At 40.9% G+C, this 14,659-nt stretch overlaps 2 protein-coding genes across 11 annotated transcripts in view; both read right to left on the reverse strand.

Moving 5' to 3' along the window:
• Positions 1–4,061, reverse strand: part of FAM151B (family with sequence similarity 151 member B) — a 23,325-nt gene extending 19,264 nt beyond the window's left edge. For 4 of the 5 annotated variants that reach the window (XR_008233435.1, XM_052776470.1, XM_052776468.1 and 1 more), the window contains exons 1-3: positions 3,965–4,061; positions 3,663–3,788; positions 1,648–1,813 (exon numbers count right to left, since the gene is read on the reverse strand). Coding sequence is in view for 4 of the 5 variants with exons in the window: in XM_052776470.1 (XP_052632430.1) it covers positions 1,648–1,813; positions 3,663–3,788; positions 3,965–3,983 (311 nt within the window). In the remaining variant the exon portion in view is untranslated. Of the gene's footprint in view, positions 1–1,647; positions 1,814–2,245; positions 2,415–3,662; positions 3,789–3,964 lie in introns of those variants that run through there. The other variant, XM_052776472.1, reaches the window with a different exon arrangement.
• A 1,982-nt stretch (positions 4,062–6,043) lies between these two features.
• The window catches only part of ZFYVE16 (zinc finger FYVE-type containing 16), a 34,024-nt gene continuing 25,408 nt past the window's right edge, over positions 6,044–14,659 (reverse strand). For 2 of the 6 annotated variants that reach the window (XM_052778302.1, XM_052778301.1), the window contains 8 exons: positions 14,253–14,335; positions 12,181–12,285; positions 11,182–11,332; positions 9,890–9,970; positions 9,191–9,353; positions 8,240–8,345; positions 7,667–7,831; positions 6,044–6,783 (listed from right to left, as the gene is read on the reverse strand). In XM_052778302.1, the coding sequence (XP_052634262.1) occupies positions 6,622–6,783; positions 7,667–7,831; positions 8,240–8,345; positions 9,191–9,353; positions 9,890–9,970; positions 11,182–11,332; positions 12,181–12,285; positions 14,253–14,335 (1,016 nt within the window). In that variant the 3' untranslated portion in view covers positions 6,044–6,621. Of the gene's footprint in view, positions 6,784–7,393; positions 7,832–8,239; positions 8,346–9,190; positions 9,354–9,889; positions 9,971–11,181; positions 11,333–12,180; positions 12,286–14,252; positions 14,336–14,659 lie in introns of those variants that run through there. The other 4 variants (XR_008233688.1, XR_008233689.1, XM_052778305.1 and 1 more) reach the window with 4 other exon arrangements.

The following is a 14,659-nucleotide window of genomic DNA, read 5'->3' on the forward strand; positions in this document are numbered from 1 at the left end:
TTTTGTATTACAAACCATGCTGAAGGAATCTAACACCACATCATATGTGGTATGTGTGAGAGACTGAAAGAGTTAATGTCTCAAACATTGTGGTGGGGCAAGTTCTGCTTAAAGACAAACCCTGCACAGCAAGGAACCAAGGTGAAAAGCCCATCAGCTCAGACATCAGCAACAGGAGGGGGAGGGTGTGCTGGATGGAGGGTGCGCAGCTCCCTGTTCTGATAAGCTGTTCTGATACAAAGATCAAACAATGGCCGTGTCTGCAGGGAAGGAGAAGTTACTCCACAAATGACCCCCAAGCCCAAAGGCTCACAAACTGCTCATTAACCTGACGAGTTCGGGTGCCCGCCCAAAGGAGGGGCAAGGATGATAAAAGGACACAAACTGAAGCCCATCGGGACTGGACCCCTCAGCTGACTGGACCCCTCGGCTGACTGGACCAACGCTGGACCCAGGACCAGTGAAATCTTTCTCTCTTCTTTCTTCTCTCTCTTTCTTCTTCTTTCTTTCCTTTTCCTTTTCCACAATCCCTACACCTCATCCGTTTCAAGATATAAACTGTTGACCAAGTCTGAGACTAAGAGTAGATCCAGCCGCCCCTAGACCCTTCTCTGAGGAGGAGTCTGGAAAGCAAGGGGGTCTGCTCTGAACCTTGTGACTCAATGGGAGGGATCTCCTTATTCCCTGAAGCAATGTATATGGTTACACAGTTTACAGAAGTGGTCCTATGCCAATTCCTGTTGTGAGAAACCCTGCCACCTACTACCACGCCTCCCCAGTGCAGTTTGCTTCTGTCATGAATAAAATCTTTAACTGATCGTTTGGTGTCGTTTCACCTTAATTTAGCCCGAGGGAATTTCGAATTAAACACAACTCCCTGGTCTGTCCAGTCTGGGTCGTGACAGTATGAGATCAGATATTCAAAGGAGTACACCTAATTCTTGAATTGAGACAACCCAGATAGATTAGTTAGCATTGGAGCTGACCAGGAAACAGAATTCCTCTCCTTTGGGGTGGGGTGGGGAAGCTCTGGGAAAATAATGATATTCATGCTGGTATGGGATGATGTTTCTAAATTATTATGAACTTCAGCAGACCTGGAACAGGAGTTGGCTCTTCAGAAGCTCCTTGAAAAACTTTGACACTTTCATTCCCCTTCCATGGTATAGAACGACACCAGAAAGCTAGATGACAGCACGACAGACCTGTGCGCTGCCAGGCAGAGAGACCCAGGGGGCTCAGCTCCATTTGCAGCCTGGGAGCCACTGTCTGAATTCCCAGTCGGAAGGTTGTCTTTCCCAACTTCTCTGGGAAAGCCGAAAACCAACAGGAGCTTTCCAGACAGGCACTATCATTTCAGTTTTCCCGATGGGAAAACTTTGCTCAATAGCAACTCAGTAACTAATTCACTGAATATGAAATCATTATTTGTAGTTCAAAAGACTTTTAAAGCTTTTATTCTTGCAATGTATTTAGTAATACTGATTATGGTTCCTCATTTTCTGTTCAGGAAGGAATGCATTACACTAAATTGCACAGTAAAAAAAAAGTTCGGTCTACCATTACCAAAGGATAGTTAACACTACCTGTAAAACTGTTAATTAGTAAGAACACAAACAATATAAAAATCTTTTTGTCTTGAGATACCTCTTAAAATCCAGCTTGATGCCTTTATTTGTGTTGACAATCTCTTTTAGCCATTCCCGCAATGTGTTGTCACTGTCTGTTTCAGGTGGGTGAGCCATGATAGGGTCTCCATTACCTCCCTTGCCACCACGAAGAAGGACATCTGCTTCTATCATGTGAACATCACCTGTTGATTCAAAAAATGAATGCTCTAACAGAAGCAAATCCAATAGTTCCAGTGTCTGCTTCAGAGTAACAATTATAGCGCAAGTCTTTCTACACTGGACTGTGCACACTTACACCACCCAGTACGAGTTGCTGTCTGTGAAGCAACAGAGATACATTTGTTTGGGTACTTTAGCCACTAAACTCTTCAGAAATCTACAAGCAGGTGAAAATTGGTTTTTGTAGATACATTTGGCCAAGTAATCACGTTTTGTTCAGAGGAACAGCAAAACGAATATCCAAAATGTAAATCCACTCATGCTAATTTTCAAATCTTTTCCTCTTAAAACAGGCTTCCAGACAGAGCCTTTTAGAGAAAAGGTGACCACGAGATTTTAGCAGGGGCAGAGACTGAGTACTCCCCTTGTCTCATCCTCCAAACTGACCAACCCACCTCAGCCAAAACTTTAAAAAAAAGTCAGCCAGTCAGCAACATCTGCCACGAAAATGGTAGCTGAAACACAAGACAAGTGAGTGGAAATCTTAGGAGTGCTGCAAGCTCTTGAAAACAGCTTGCTATGATGAGAAGCATCTGAGAGCCTGGGCAGTGCTACCAGCTTTGCAGAGAATTCAATATATACAGTTACTTAGACTGAAATAATAATAAAAAAGATAATCATAATTATACAGTCAATAGAAAGCAAATTAGATATAAAATTACACAAATAAATTACTTATTTCCCTGATATTCACATAAATTAAATTAAAATTCACTGAAAGAAACTGCTTACAAATAACCTGAAATACTTTAACCCCCTTGAACAAAATAGGGCGGAAAAGCAGTAATAAAACTGTCCGGTAGATTCCAAGAAACATTACCCAGTGTGTTACAACATTACACAATCTCGAATCATCCTAAAGAGACTGAGAAGAAGATCCATCCACATAGGATCAAAACTACCCAGGAATCCCTAACTGTTTCAGGAAGAGGGGACAAGTTTTGCAGTATAGCCCTGACAAAGCTGTCACAACCACCTAATCCTCATGGCACTGCAGCTGCTCCTCAATGGGCAGGCACCTGGGGCAAAGCCAGCTTGAGAGTTACAGTAATTTTCCAAAAGGTTTTGCTGCTCTGCCTGCTGTCCTTCTAACAGCCCTTAAACCGAACCCCATCGGATGGAGGGAGGGAGGGATGGAAGGAAGGGAGGAAGGATGAAAGGACTTTCAGTCAGGTCATTTCCATTTTCTGTTTTCCAGAGCAGATCCGCAAACAGAAGCGTCAGCACAGTGGAATGGGCGGCCTCCCACGAGAACAAGCAGGAAAGAACAGGGACAACTTGACCACTGCTGCCCAGGCTGGCATATTGGAGCTGCGGTCTCACCTCAGTGCAACTCCACCAGAGAAACCACCTTCACCTGCAGCAGCAGCAGCAGCTTTTGTGTCCTGCCGTGCAAACACATGAACTGAACAACACTCCAGATACGCTCAGTTTGAGCGCGTGAAACCAGAAGGCTCCTTAACTGTGGCTCTGGTCTGCTGGTAGGGGATGAAGAGCTTTGTTAATCTGAAGGTGTGCCCCGAGAGAGAGGGCCTGCATGCCTGGAAGCCGGCTGCCTTTTTGCAACCAAACGACTTTTGCCTGATAAAAGGGCACCTCCTCCAAACCTCCTCCCGCCGGCCTTCGCGATGCCGGCCCGCCGGTTCGCAGGGGGAGGCAGCCGTCCCGCCGCGGGCCTCGCCGGGAAGACGAAGCGGCAGCGCCTCACGGCGCGAACAGGCCCCCTCTCTCCGTCCCCCCTCAAGGTTAACACCGAGGCGGCCACCCCAAGGCAGGGCAGGGCCGGGCCGGCCGTCAGCGGCTCGCACTTACTTCTCGCGGCCTCCCCGGCTCGGGCCTTGCCGTTGGCGGCGTGGAACCACCTGATGGCCGCCCCATCTCTCGCTCCGATGCGCCGCCACCTCAGGAAGTGATCCACCGCCTCCTCGCTCCAGCCGCCTGCCGCAGCGCGAAGGGAGACCTCCCCTCAGCACCGGCGCCCGGCGGGACCGGCCACAGGTGCACCCCCCACCGCGGGACCGCGGGGAGAGGCGGCGGCGGGGGAAGACAAGGAGGGGGAGGAGGAGGAGGAGGAGGAGGCGGCGGCGGCCGGCTGCCCGCCGCCCAGCTCTTACCCTGCGCCTCGTCCGCCATCGCCTCGCCGGGGCCCACCCCGCCGCTGCGGCGGGGGTGGGGGGTGCGCTCCTCCACCCGCCGAGCGGAGGGGAGCGCTGCCGGGCCGGGCCCCGCGGGGCTGCCGCCGCTCTCCGGCCCGGGGCAGGGCGGCGAGGGCCTTCGCTCCCGGCCGCTGGCGGCGAGGGCTGCGGGGAGGGTTTCCGCAGGAAGCGGAACGGGCGGCCCGCCGGGGCACGACGCCCCCCCGGGGATGAGCACAAACTGGAGAGGGCGTGCGAGGAGAGTCCCTAGAACGCCGCAAAGGCGAGACCCATCCGCGCAGAAGGTGTCCTTTTTTTTTTTTTTTTTTTTCTCCATAACAGAGGTAAGACATCAGGCAGCTTAGTTAACTTTATTGATCGTTGCTTAGAAGGAGATATAACAGGGTAAGTGGCAAGAGGCAGCTGCTCCTCTGGTTACCCCTACGAACAGAGATGGTTTACCCATGGGGTGCCGGGGCAACAGCCATCTCCCACGCAGTCAGAGTCCTCAGCTGCTGTTCAGTCTGCCACGGGTGGTTTCTCGACTGTCTGGTTGCAGCTTCTTTACAAGCAAGGAGGTGTTTTGTTCATACTGCGCGTGGTGTGGTCTTCAGCTCTTCCCCATAACTGCAGTTTCTCTGAAGAAGTTACATTAATTAGCACAAACGCAGCCTCAGTTTCCTCCAGGGCAAGATGTTGAAGCCTAAACCCTTCTACAACCGGTGTTTTGAAGCACAGGTAACAGCAGAGCAGAGTAGGTAAAGTTACAAATTGTTTTTGATACAAAAACGTAGAATATCCCCTATTAGCATCAAGAAGGCATCAAAGTTTCAATAGTCTCATTATAAAGGTGCACCAGCATTTTTACTGAAAACAATATAGATCTCGTGTATCTTTAGTTTTGGGTCTGTTCTTGACAAACACTTGCGTGACAGTTACTAAACCCCAGTGATGGTTTGCTGAACCTCAGTACAAATCACATGCATCACAAATACATAAATAGATCTTAATGACCCAATATAAAAAATATGTACTATACAAGAAGCTCAGGTACACCAAAAAATCAATCTGTTCATGAAAATTCACACTTAATACATCAATTCTCCCTGAAAGTAAATGTGGCTGTAAGAGGTGGCAAAAGCAGTAGACAGGAGCAGAACGGATTCTGCAGAATTCTTGTCTGACTTATTGCTATGTATAGATTACATCAAGGGTAATCTGTTCTTTTTTAACCCTTGAAAGGTCAAATTGTATCAGGACTGCTGAGCACAGAGTAAAGAAAAAACCAGCAGTATTTATAAAAATAGCATCCATTTAGTTAGATAAATCCTTGTAAATACAAGAAGGAAATCAGTTACTTTGTAGAAAAATTAATTCAGAGCATGTTTTCCTGAAGCACCAGCATAACATCATAATGTTGTTACATTTTAAAAGAAATCAAATCTGATTACAGCTAAAATCTTAGGAATATAAAGTTATAGTGTGTGACTATAGTAGATAAAGAACTTAAAGAATGTGTAGTACTGTACTTTTAGCTGATTATCGTTGGCTTACATTTTCCTTTAAGAAGCCAAGAAGATTTGGTTCTTGGAAACTCCCTACCTTTCCCATCTTGATAACTGAAAGACCAATCATTGAAAAGGTTAGATTTCAAAAGAGAACATAGTATATATTTTTATGCAAACTAATATAGATAGTGATGAGAATCATACTGCGCAGAATCAGCTAAAAGAGGTCAAGAAGCGGACAAGTGAGGAAGACTATGAAAGACCACCAGAGGGCTTCTGAAGACCACCAGAGACCTTTGCTGCGCCTGCGTGAAGAGACATATACATATGCTAATGATTTACTGGAAAGTTGATGATTATGTATAACATTTCCCAGAAACTTAATGAATATGTATAACAGGTGTGTATTTAACTGTATTGTTAGACAAGACAGGTGCACACGATAGGTGGAGTGATCCCCCGTGTGCCCAGCACTGCAATAAAGGAGCGCCTGCTTCTTAACTTCTCATTGCTGTTAAGGAGTTTTATTCCGGATTTTGGCAACAATGTTAAGGATTTCAACTACAGTGTCTTCATAAACATACCTGCAAAATTCTTCCTTGTGCTGACCATAAACAAGTGTCAGAAGGTGTGCACTTGTATTTTGTACTGATGCCGGAAGTTTGCAGACAGCTATAGAAGAGCTCATATTTGAATCTTAAACAGCAAGGAAAGTTTTGTGCCAGCTTCTGCTTCAGTGTTTAGCTCATTTATAGATGGAAAGCACACACTGCAGAGATGAGATCTCACCACAGCGATTTTTAGTAACACTTGTCTGAGGTTAAGAGGCAAGATAGTATGGCTTAAAGTTACACTACATATAGTAAATGCTACAACTGTGTAAAGAGGTAACAAAACCTGCCCTCTTCTGCACCTGTATTAAGTGTAAACTTTCAGAACTTTAGGAAACATTACAAACTACAGTTCTTTTGTGGCAAAGTAACCAGAGAGGATTTGAGGGTTTTAGAAAAGTTTGAAAATCTATTAAAACATAACAGGTTTAGAAACTTCAACATTTTTAGTGTTTGTAGCATTATAACTTTGGTGTTCAGATCTAGCAAATCAGTGTATTGCCTGTAATCAGCCTCATCAAAACAGATGTTCTCTGATGAAAAATATTAATTCAATTTTCACTGGTAGATTCATAGGATCTGACATCCCACCATGAATCACAGGAATCAGAGCACTGTCCAATTCATTCAGATAGATCTGTGGAAGAAGGTAACCTCCAGATCCAGCCAAGTACTCAACCTAGATGGAAAACACATTAATGTTGATATTACTTTTCATATTAACAAGACAACGCAGAAGTGTAGTATCTTGGTAAAAGAATATTTCAGCTAGCATGAAGTGACAAAATAACAAACACTGGCAACTGGATGCGTTTTGAGGTCAATCACAGACAATTAGGCTTGTCATTGAGAAGCATGCAATATTCCCCTGGGTTTACAGGGGCACACATCCTCTTCCTCTGTGTCCCAGACTGCTTCAGTCTGATGTTGAAGAGCGATCCAATTATATCCTATTATCACAGTTACTATTAATTTCAAAATATACTATGGAAAACTAGATTTTCAGGACTGTATTTCCAGCTTCTCTCAAAAAAGAGAAGAACACCTTCAGAGGCAAGAAACCAAACTGTTCTGCTGTTTTGTAACCTTTTGAGGGGCATCACATGCTGGATAGCCTTGCCTTCCCCTCTCTTCCATACTCAGCTGGGCAGACCTGTCCTTTTTTGCTGTACAGATTTTGGTGCAATTATCGCTTACTGCACTACATTAGGGAGCAAAACCAGCAGAAAACTACATACTTCGAGAAAAGCATCAGAAAATTGGTTCTATGATGCTCTACATTGACTTACCTTAGAGGCAGATGAGTGCCAGAGAGTTAGAACTAGGGAAGGACTGGTAGCTTACTGCAGGCAGCTATTGGGGAGTTTGGGCAGAATAAGGAAAGAGGACTATTACTTTGAAGAAAAACTAGTCATTAAGACAGCTTCTTCATGAAATTTCATCCTCAGTCTGGATCTGGGGTAGGGCAAAAAACTAAAAACATTCAGAAAGAGATGCAACATCTTTCCAAGAAAGAGATTTCAGTTGAAATGGAATGTCTGCAATAAGAGTTGAAAGATTACCGTATCTGAGTCAATAGAAACTCTTAGGCCTATCTTATTCATCCCATTATTTTTCAAGGTTTTAAGGTGTGGGCAAAGAGCAGTACTGCAGGCAACAGCAATCTCTTTAGCAAACTGGTGAGGAACAGGACTGGATAGTTCATGGTCCTTCAGAAAATAGTACACCTGAAATTACAGAAAGGATAAGGACAGTCAGCAGTCTGGTTATATTAGAAAGTAAGGAAAAGAGTAATTCATTATACATATAATGCAGAAAGCAGCAAGCTATAACGCTTGTTTGCTGTCAAAGTATTTTAGTATTTCATCTATTCCATCAAAATACTTAAGTGACCATGAGATATCTGGATTATATATTTATAGAGTTATCAATACTAACAGACTTAGCCTTTTTCAGAGAAGAAAAATGAAAAGTATGTAAACTTATCAAAGAGCTATGGAGAACATTCTGCCTATCAGTATGGCTATACATCACCTAAATTAGTTTCTTTAGTATTATCACTTAGTATGATCACTTTACCACTTAACTATTCTAAAAAGTATCAAAAAGGCTCAAGAACAATGTAATTTACTAACTTCGGTACACTTCATAACTTTTCCCTCTCTTTCAAAGTCTCTGTCTTGTGGTACTTTTTCATGCTGAGTTCCTTCCAATGATTTTCCATCGACTGGGCTTAAAATGCTATGGAAGATAATAGTATGGTTAATAATTAAAACAACATTTTATGATTTAGATTTAATAACTTGTATAAAACGACATTTAGCCATCCTTAAAGGCTATTTAAACAGCTTTACAACAAAATGTAATACAGGACTTGCATCATGAAAATACAGATGCTACAGAAAGAAATATCCTAAATAGGGAACAAACAGCACTTAATAAAAACCTAATCTTACAGGTTTAAGAAGCTATAAACCATCTTAGGTAAAGCCACTGTTTGTTCTAATTGGTCAGAGAATCCACAGACAAGGCATACCAAGTCAAACCCGTGGCCTGAGAAACTACTTAAGGTGAGACAAGTTTTGTGTTAGTGATGTATAATTGAAAGTTTGAAGCTACATAAACAGGCATTTGAATCACATCCAATAAAGATGTCTTGCATCTCATTTTGCTTTGTTGAATGCTGGCATGCCAAGTGGTGAATGGCCAAGGGCAGTACAATGCACTTCCAAGCCCCGCCCCCCACCCCTCAAGGAAGCTTAAAGGGATTAATTGCATCTCCACACAAACCGATTACTGATTTGACAGAGGACTTTCAAAGGAAACTGAGGGTTCACACACTTTTCCTGACACCTTCCTGAACACAGAAAACTGTGTTGATTTTGGTGAACTACAAGCAAAATTGTTCTGTTAGTGACATCTAGAGGATTGCAAGCAGTTTACCATTCTATCCCCTTTCAGGTTTTAGTATCAAGTACTTTCTTTCAATAAAAATACCTTAGATTAATTTCAAGAAGTTAAAGGTGGATATTTGAAAATTGGGAACAAGAATTCTCTAAGATGTTTTGCTTTGGTAATACATTTACCCTTTGTTTGTTTTTTCTTCATTTTCTACCCAGCAAATATCTACATATTCTTTTATGTCTCCTGTATCCGTTTTTCCACAAGTTATTTTAAAGTCCTTCTTGTCTCTTAACGCCTGACGTAGGCTTTCCATCATTTCTGGTGTTATTTGTACCATTAGTCCATCTAGGAAAAAACCAGTTAAAATTCCAACTTATCTACAGAAAGAGTAGCATAGCTTTTTAGTAGAATGTTAGCTTAAATTCTGGTGGGACGACCCTCTCCTACAGCTCGTTAATAAATGCACATCAAGTGGAATCCATCCCCCAACTACAGCATTAAATGTTATATGAAAGAGGAAGTACTGAAAATCTTTGTGAACAGAACTAAGACTAAAAGATCAATCTTAGACTAATCTTAGAAGTATTTTGCATTTATATGTCTATGTATGTATCTCATCAACACAACAGCGAAAATAGTTCCACATGTAGGCAGCCATAAAGGAAAGACTTGCATTGACTAAAGCAAAAAGAGTTAAAACTTGGTATGTTTTCAAACAAGTAGGTGAACTAGCATGTATTTTTTATATAGCATTTGTTTGCAACAGGTATTCTACAAAGTTAAAAATCCTGAAAAGAGAAAAAAATAAAGATCTTGCACAAGACTGCTGCTATTTTTTTTAAGTTCTCTTAAGAAGCAGCCACATAGGACAAAATTCTTACCTTCAACTATACTGGATTTAGCTAAAAATCCTGAAGATGTTTTTAAAGCTCCATTAAACACCACAAAACTTGCACCTGTAACTAGAAAAAGTAGGAACAAAAAGTGAGTACCGCTTCATGTCACTTAAGTTTGTCACTACTAACATTTAACTTGCATTCCTTTTTAAAAACGCAGGCAAAAAAGGTACTACTATACTGAAAGCACTAACAGAAATACCTTACTGACAGGATGATATGAAACATAATTGTCTAAAGAAAGAAGAATTTTTTCTAATTGGACCTTGGCAAAAAAGATCAGCTTTGTTAACTTATTTTGTGAGTGCATACAGTATCCTTTTAAGATATTGGTGGCAAGCCAACCCAGCCAGGCAAGCCAAAAAACCTTTGTATACGAAGAGGAGACACAGTTGAAGAAACAGTGGTGTGGGGTTTGGTTTTTTTTTTAATTTATTTTTTTTATTTGGTCCTTTAAAACAGACATGCTGTTCAACTTCTAAATTTAATTTATTTACAGAAGATATTCTTGAAGTTTAGATCATTTTCAGTGGTACTAAAAGCAACTGAAAGAAAAGATGACATAAGTGACTTTCTATGCTACAAACCCTTGCATAAATCTGTTGCACACAGTGCTTCAAACAAGAACATGCTAAGTAGCTATGCTTAATGAAGCACAGAACAACATTTCAGGTTGACACTGGTGATTGCAAGATTACAGCCCTACCGATCTGGAATTCCCCCCCCAACAACGGGCCAATGAGCCTTGTTGAAAAGCATGACTTATGAGTCCAGACGAACTGCCATGCTGCACAACTGTATTACTTTCAGAACCTAAAAGGTACCTCTGCACTCTTCTCTGACCAGGTGGTTTTATCAGTTTGCTAGGTGTTGTATGGAGGTACTCACTGTTACCGTATTTCCATACACTCAGTTACTAAGACTATTTGTTTACAAATGTAAATATATCGCCCAATTCACACCAATATTAAATTTAGATTTTGAAAGATGTAAAGAATCTGATTATGTTTGAAAATGTAAGCTGTATTAACATCCTGGAAACAGAGAGGAAAAAAGTATCAGTGTCCATTTAACATAACATTTGTAAAAGGTAGCTAAGTGTTGATATAAACCAGCAATATTTTATTTTGCATTTAAATTCCTTTGCTGCTTGAATGCTGAAGTCTTTGTCTCAACAACTTACTGAGAACATATATTTTTCTTGCAGCCTAGAAGTGAACTTACATTTCTGCTCTAGAAATGTGATTTTTCTCCACAAGCCAAACTAGACAGCTTACCTCTCCTAGGATGTCCAGTAGCACTGATTGCTTGTGTGTGATAGAGGCCATGCTTATTCTGCACACACACTAAGTGAGAATCTGCTTCAGTATTAAAACTTGCTCCTATACTAATTACATGTTCATTAGAAGAGTTTATCACCTTCATTACCTGTCAATACAAAATTTGTCATTAAACTGACAAATCTCACTTTGCAGTACTCATTTTAAATACAAGACATTAGAAAAATCCAGCTCTCAAAACAAATCCCAAGAATTATTCGCTTAGTTAATCCCAGAGAGTTTGAACAACACAGTTTGCCATGACTAGCTGCAGAAACACTAAACATGATCAAAAATACTACTTCAGTTGAGAGAGATGAGTAAGTCTGAGTACTGCTGGACAATGCAGCATCAGTTGTAGGGATTTTGTTGTTCTTAAGGCTAAATATGCATTAAGCCTCATGCAGTTTACTGTTCAGGGTTCTTTTTGTTAAAGCTAAAGTAAACAAACTGTAATGAAAAGTACACTGGCAGGAAAGATTTTTTTTTTTTACGTTTTAAGCAAAACACCATCATCAGGAAATGTGTAAGAGAATCCTTGAAAATACATGCTAAACGATTTTGAAGAAACTGTTGATTTTTCATCATTAACAGTTATCCTAAAGCTCAACTTTTCACTCATCATTATCCACCTTCCAACATATCCAGGAAGAAAGAAATGTGCGTTCAGAAAATTTCATGCCCTCCCCCCATCACATGCTTACATCAGTTTAAAAAGTCTACTGCACAGCAAATAGCAAAATAATCTAGAGAGCTGGTATCAAGTGGAGATTCACTTGCAGAGCTGCCTGGAAACTGATTACAGAATAAAAACATTACAGCCTCTAAGAATCACCCCTTTTTTTCTTTTTTTTTTTTTTTTTTTTTAAAGAGCTCATGCTAAGATGTGACTGGTATTATATGAAAAATAGTCTAAAGCAGTTTTGATTAGAAAGCTAATCAAGATGTTTTACTCACCTCATTATACTTCCTTAGGGGTATTTTAATACAGCTTCTACCCACTTCCACATGAACAAACAGATCTTCTATGGTATGCACAGTATACTGATAATTTCTAAGGTCCTATAACAGACAAAGTTTTTACGTTAGCAGACAATTAAGTATAATTTTCTTACCTTTTATAACAAATATCACCTAGATAAAAGTACCTTACATACACCTCTGAGTCTTCTACAGAGTAATGACATTAAGGGTGGCTGAAGACTTAGTCATCACCTTCTTCCTAGTGTGATGTATGTGAAAGGTACCTTAGTGAATATAGTACAGATTTATAGCACTGACAAGGCAGGTCTATCTACCAGTGGGCTATCTAGACTATGGCTACTTCATGCACATTAGGATCTTACAGTGTTTTAGATGACAAAATACTTCAACACGTTTCCTCTCCGACAGAACAGCAAAGCATGGAAGCCACCATCTAGGTTAGTTTGTAGATTCACACCCTGTCCCCTAGAGCTCTAACTTGTTGAGTTATAGCCTGAATACTGCTCTGACAGAAGTTATCATCCATCATCTCAGACACTTCTGCAGAATTTCTCTAGTCTGTTTTATTCCAGAAGAACAACTTTATGTATAAAATGGTCTTATTTGCCTTTAATAGCTCAGCTGAAAAAAGGTTAGAAAAGGCTCCTGTCACCAGCTAAGCCAGGTAATCAGTACCCTCCTCAATCAGCACAGCTGTAGCAAGAAGGGTATTTATGAACACACCTCACTGCATTACAAGTTTGAATTGAACTGGCATTGTTTTAACAATATTAAGGATATACATCACAGATGTCCTTCGCCTCCATCATTTACCACTACCTCAGCCACTTGTGTGGTACAAGATTTTATATGATCTTGAAATGAAGATTTGCACTACAGGGAGTTAAAAATGTAACGTCAAGAGAACATTCTGCAGTCATCTTAAAATGATTAAAACTCCTGCTGCATCAAAAGATGTAGTCCTGCCAAGGAGCACATATTCCCACTGCCTGCTTCAAGCTGACACTACAAACACAGCATGAAGGAGAATCAGAGTAACTCAAATTCAGCTGAAAATAAACTCCATAGAAGCTCACTTCATCAGCAGAACAACATTAAGACTCCTCGAAGTCTGAAGATGCAATTCCACACTGGTACTGGCACTTCACCAATCAGACAGGGAGCTGGCTCATGGAATTAAAATGTAAGATTCCTCCATCAAGAAAAAAACATGCTATTTTTCAGATGGTGCAACTCCTCCGATTGATTCCTTATGTAGTGATATGGACATCAACAGTGGCAGAAAAGAAAGAGGAGCCAAAGACTGCAGTTTCAACTCAGCTGTAATGGTCTCTAGACTCTTCGGAGAGGATTTTGCAATCATCTAAATAATACATGCAATTCTTTCCACAGCCTTACAGCACTTTTCATCATGGCATGAAGGATAAGTTCTATGTAAGTATTAGATGAAGAACGTTACTGGTCAGGAATACAGGCTTACTGGAAGTTTAAATCAAATTATTTGGGTGACAGAGGAAAAACTTCCCCAGGCAATGGCATAAATTCTGGACTTGACTTACTCTGATGATTTTTCCAAAAACTTCTTCACGTAAGACAGTCAGACTGCGTAACTGTGGTAAGGTTGTGTGACAAAGTAATTACTATTACAGTTAGACCACAGCATCTGCCTGTCAAGTCTTCCTTCACATTTAAAAAATGGTCAGACTTAAGACTAGAATTCCCACACCACACCAATGCATGGAAGAGAAAAATGCAACTGAACAATGACTACTACCAGCTTCTATGTAAATGTCAACAGTTTTCTCATTCATTTAAAGCCATTTCTTACTACCAGAACTAATATGTAACAAATAACATAAAAGATACAGCTTTCCTAACTCACTTGCACTCATTTGTAAGAAAGTTTCAAGTCAGGTATGAAGAACAAAAATATTAGCTCTTTATCTTTGCCAAAAATAACTCTGCTTTCAAGAATCAGAGTTTTGAGGATATTTTACATAATCTAAATTACAACAGGAAGGGAAGAGAATAAAACATTTACTCACAACAAGTAGATTCATAATTGTTTGTCCAATCTCTCCAAAGAGTGGCTTCCGGTCCCTGAAACTTACTACAGAAGTTGGATATGCTAGAGTCAGGGAAGAAAAAAAGAAAAGGTCACGTTTACCTATGAACAACTGTAAAACTTGCTAATCCAAGTACTTATTTTTATTTTCAGCTATAGCCTACGTTTCTTAATCTCAGTATCAGACCAGCCGAAGGAACTAGAGCCCCTGTCTAAATCTGTCATGGACTGTCCTTTGGCCCACTGCATGGCTTCCCCAGCCATGGTTAAATCCTACTGCAATGTCATTGCATGGAGTTACTCTCCTAGTGGCAGTAATTTTGTGGCAGAGATTTTTTGCTGCTTTCATATGCTCTGCCAGCTATGTTTCTTGCAATAGGTGATCTG

This window comes from Harpia harpyja, chromosome Z (assembly GCF_026419915.1).
Source record: "Harpia harpyja isolate bHarHar1 chromosome Z, bHarHar1 primary haplotype, whole genome shotgun sequence".
In the NCBI taxonomy this organism is placed as follows: Eukaryota; Metazoa; Chordata; class Aves; order Accipitriformes; family Accipitridae; genus Harpia; species Harpia harpyja.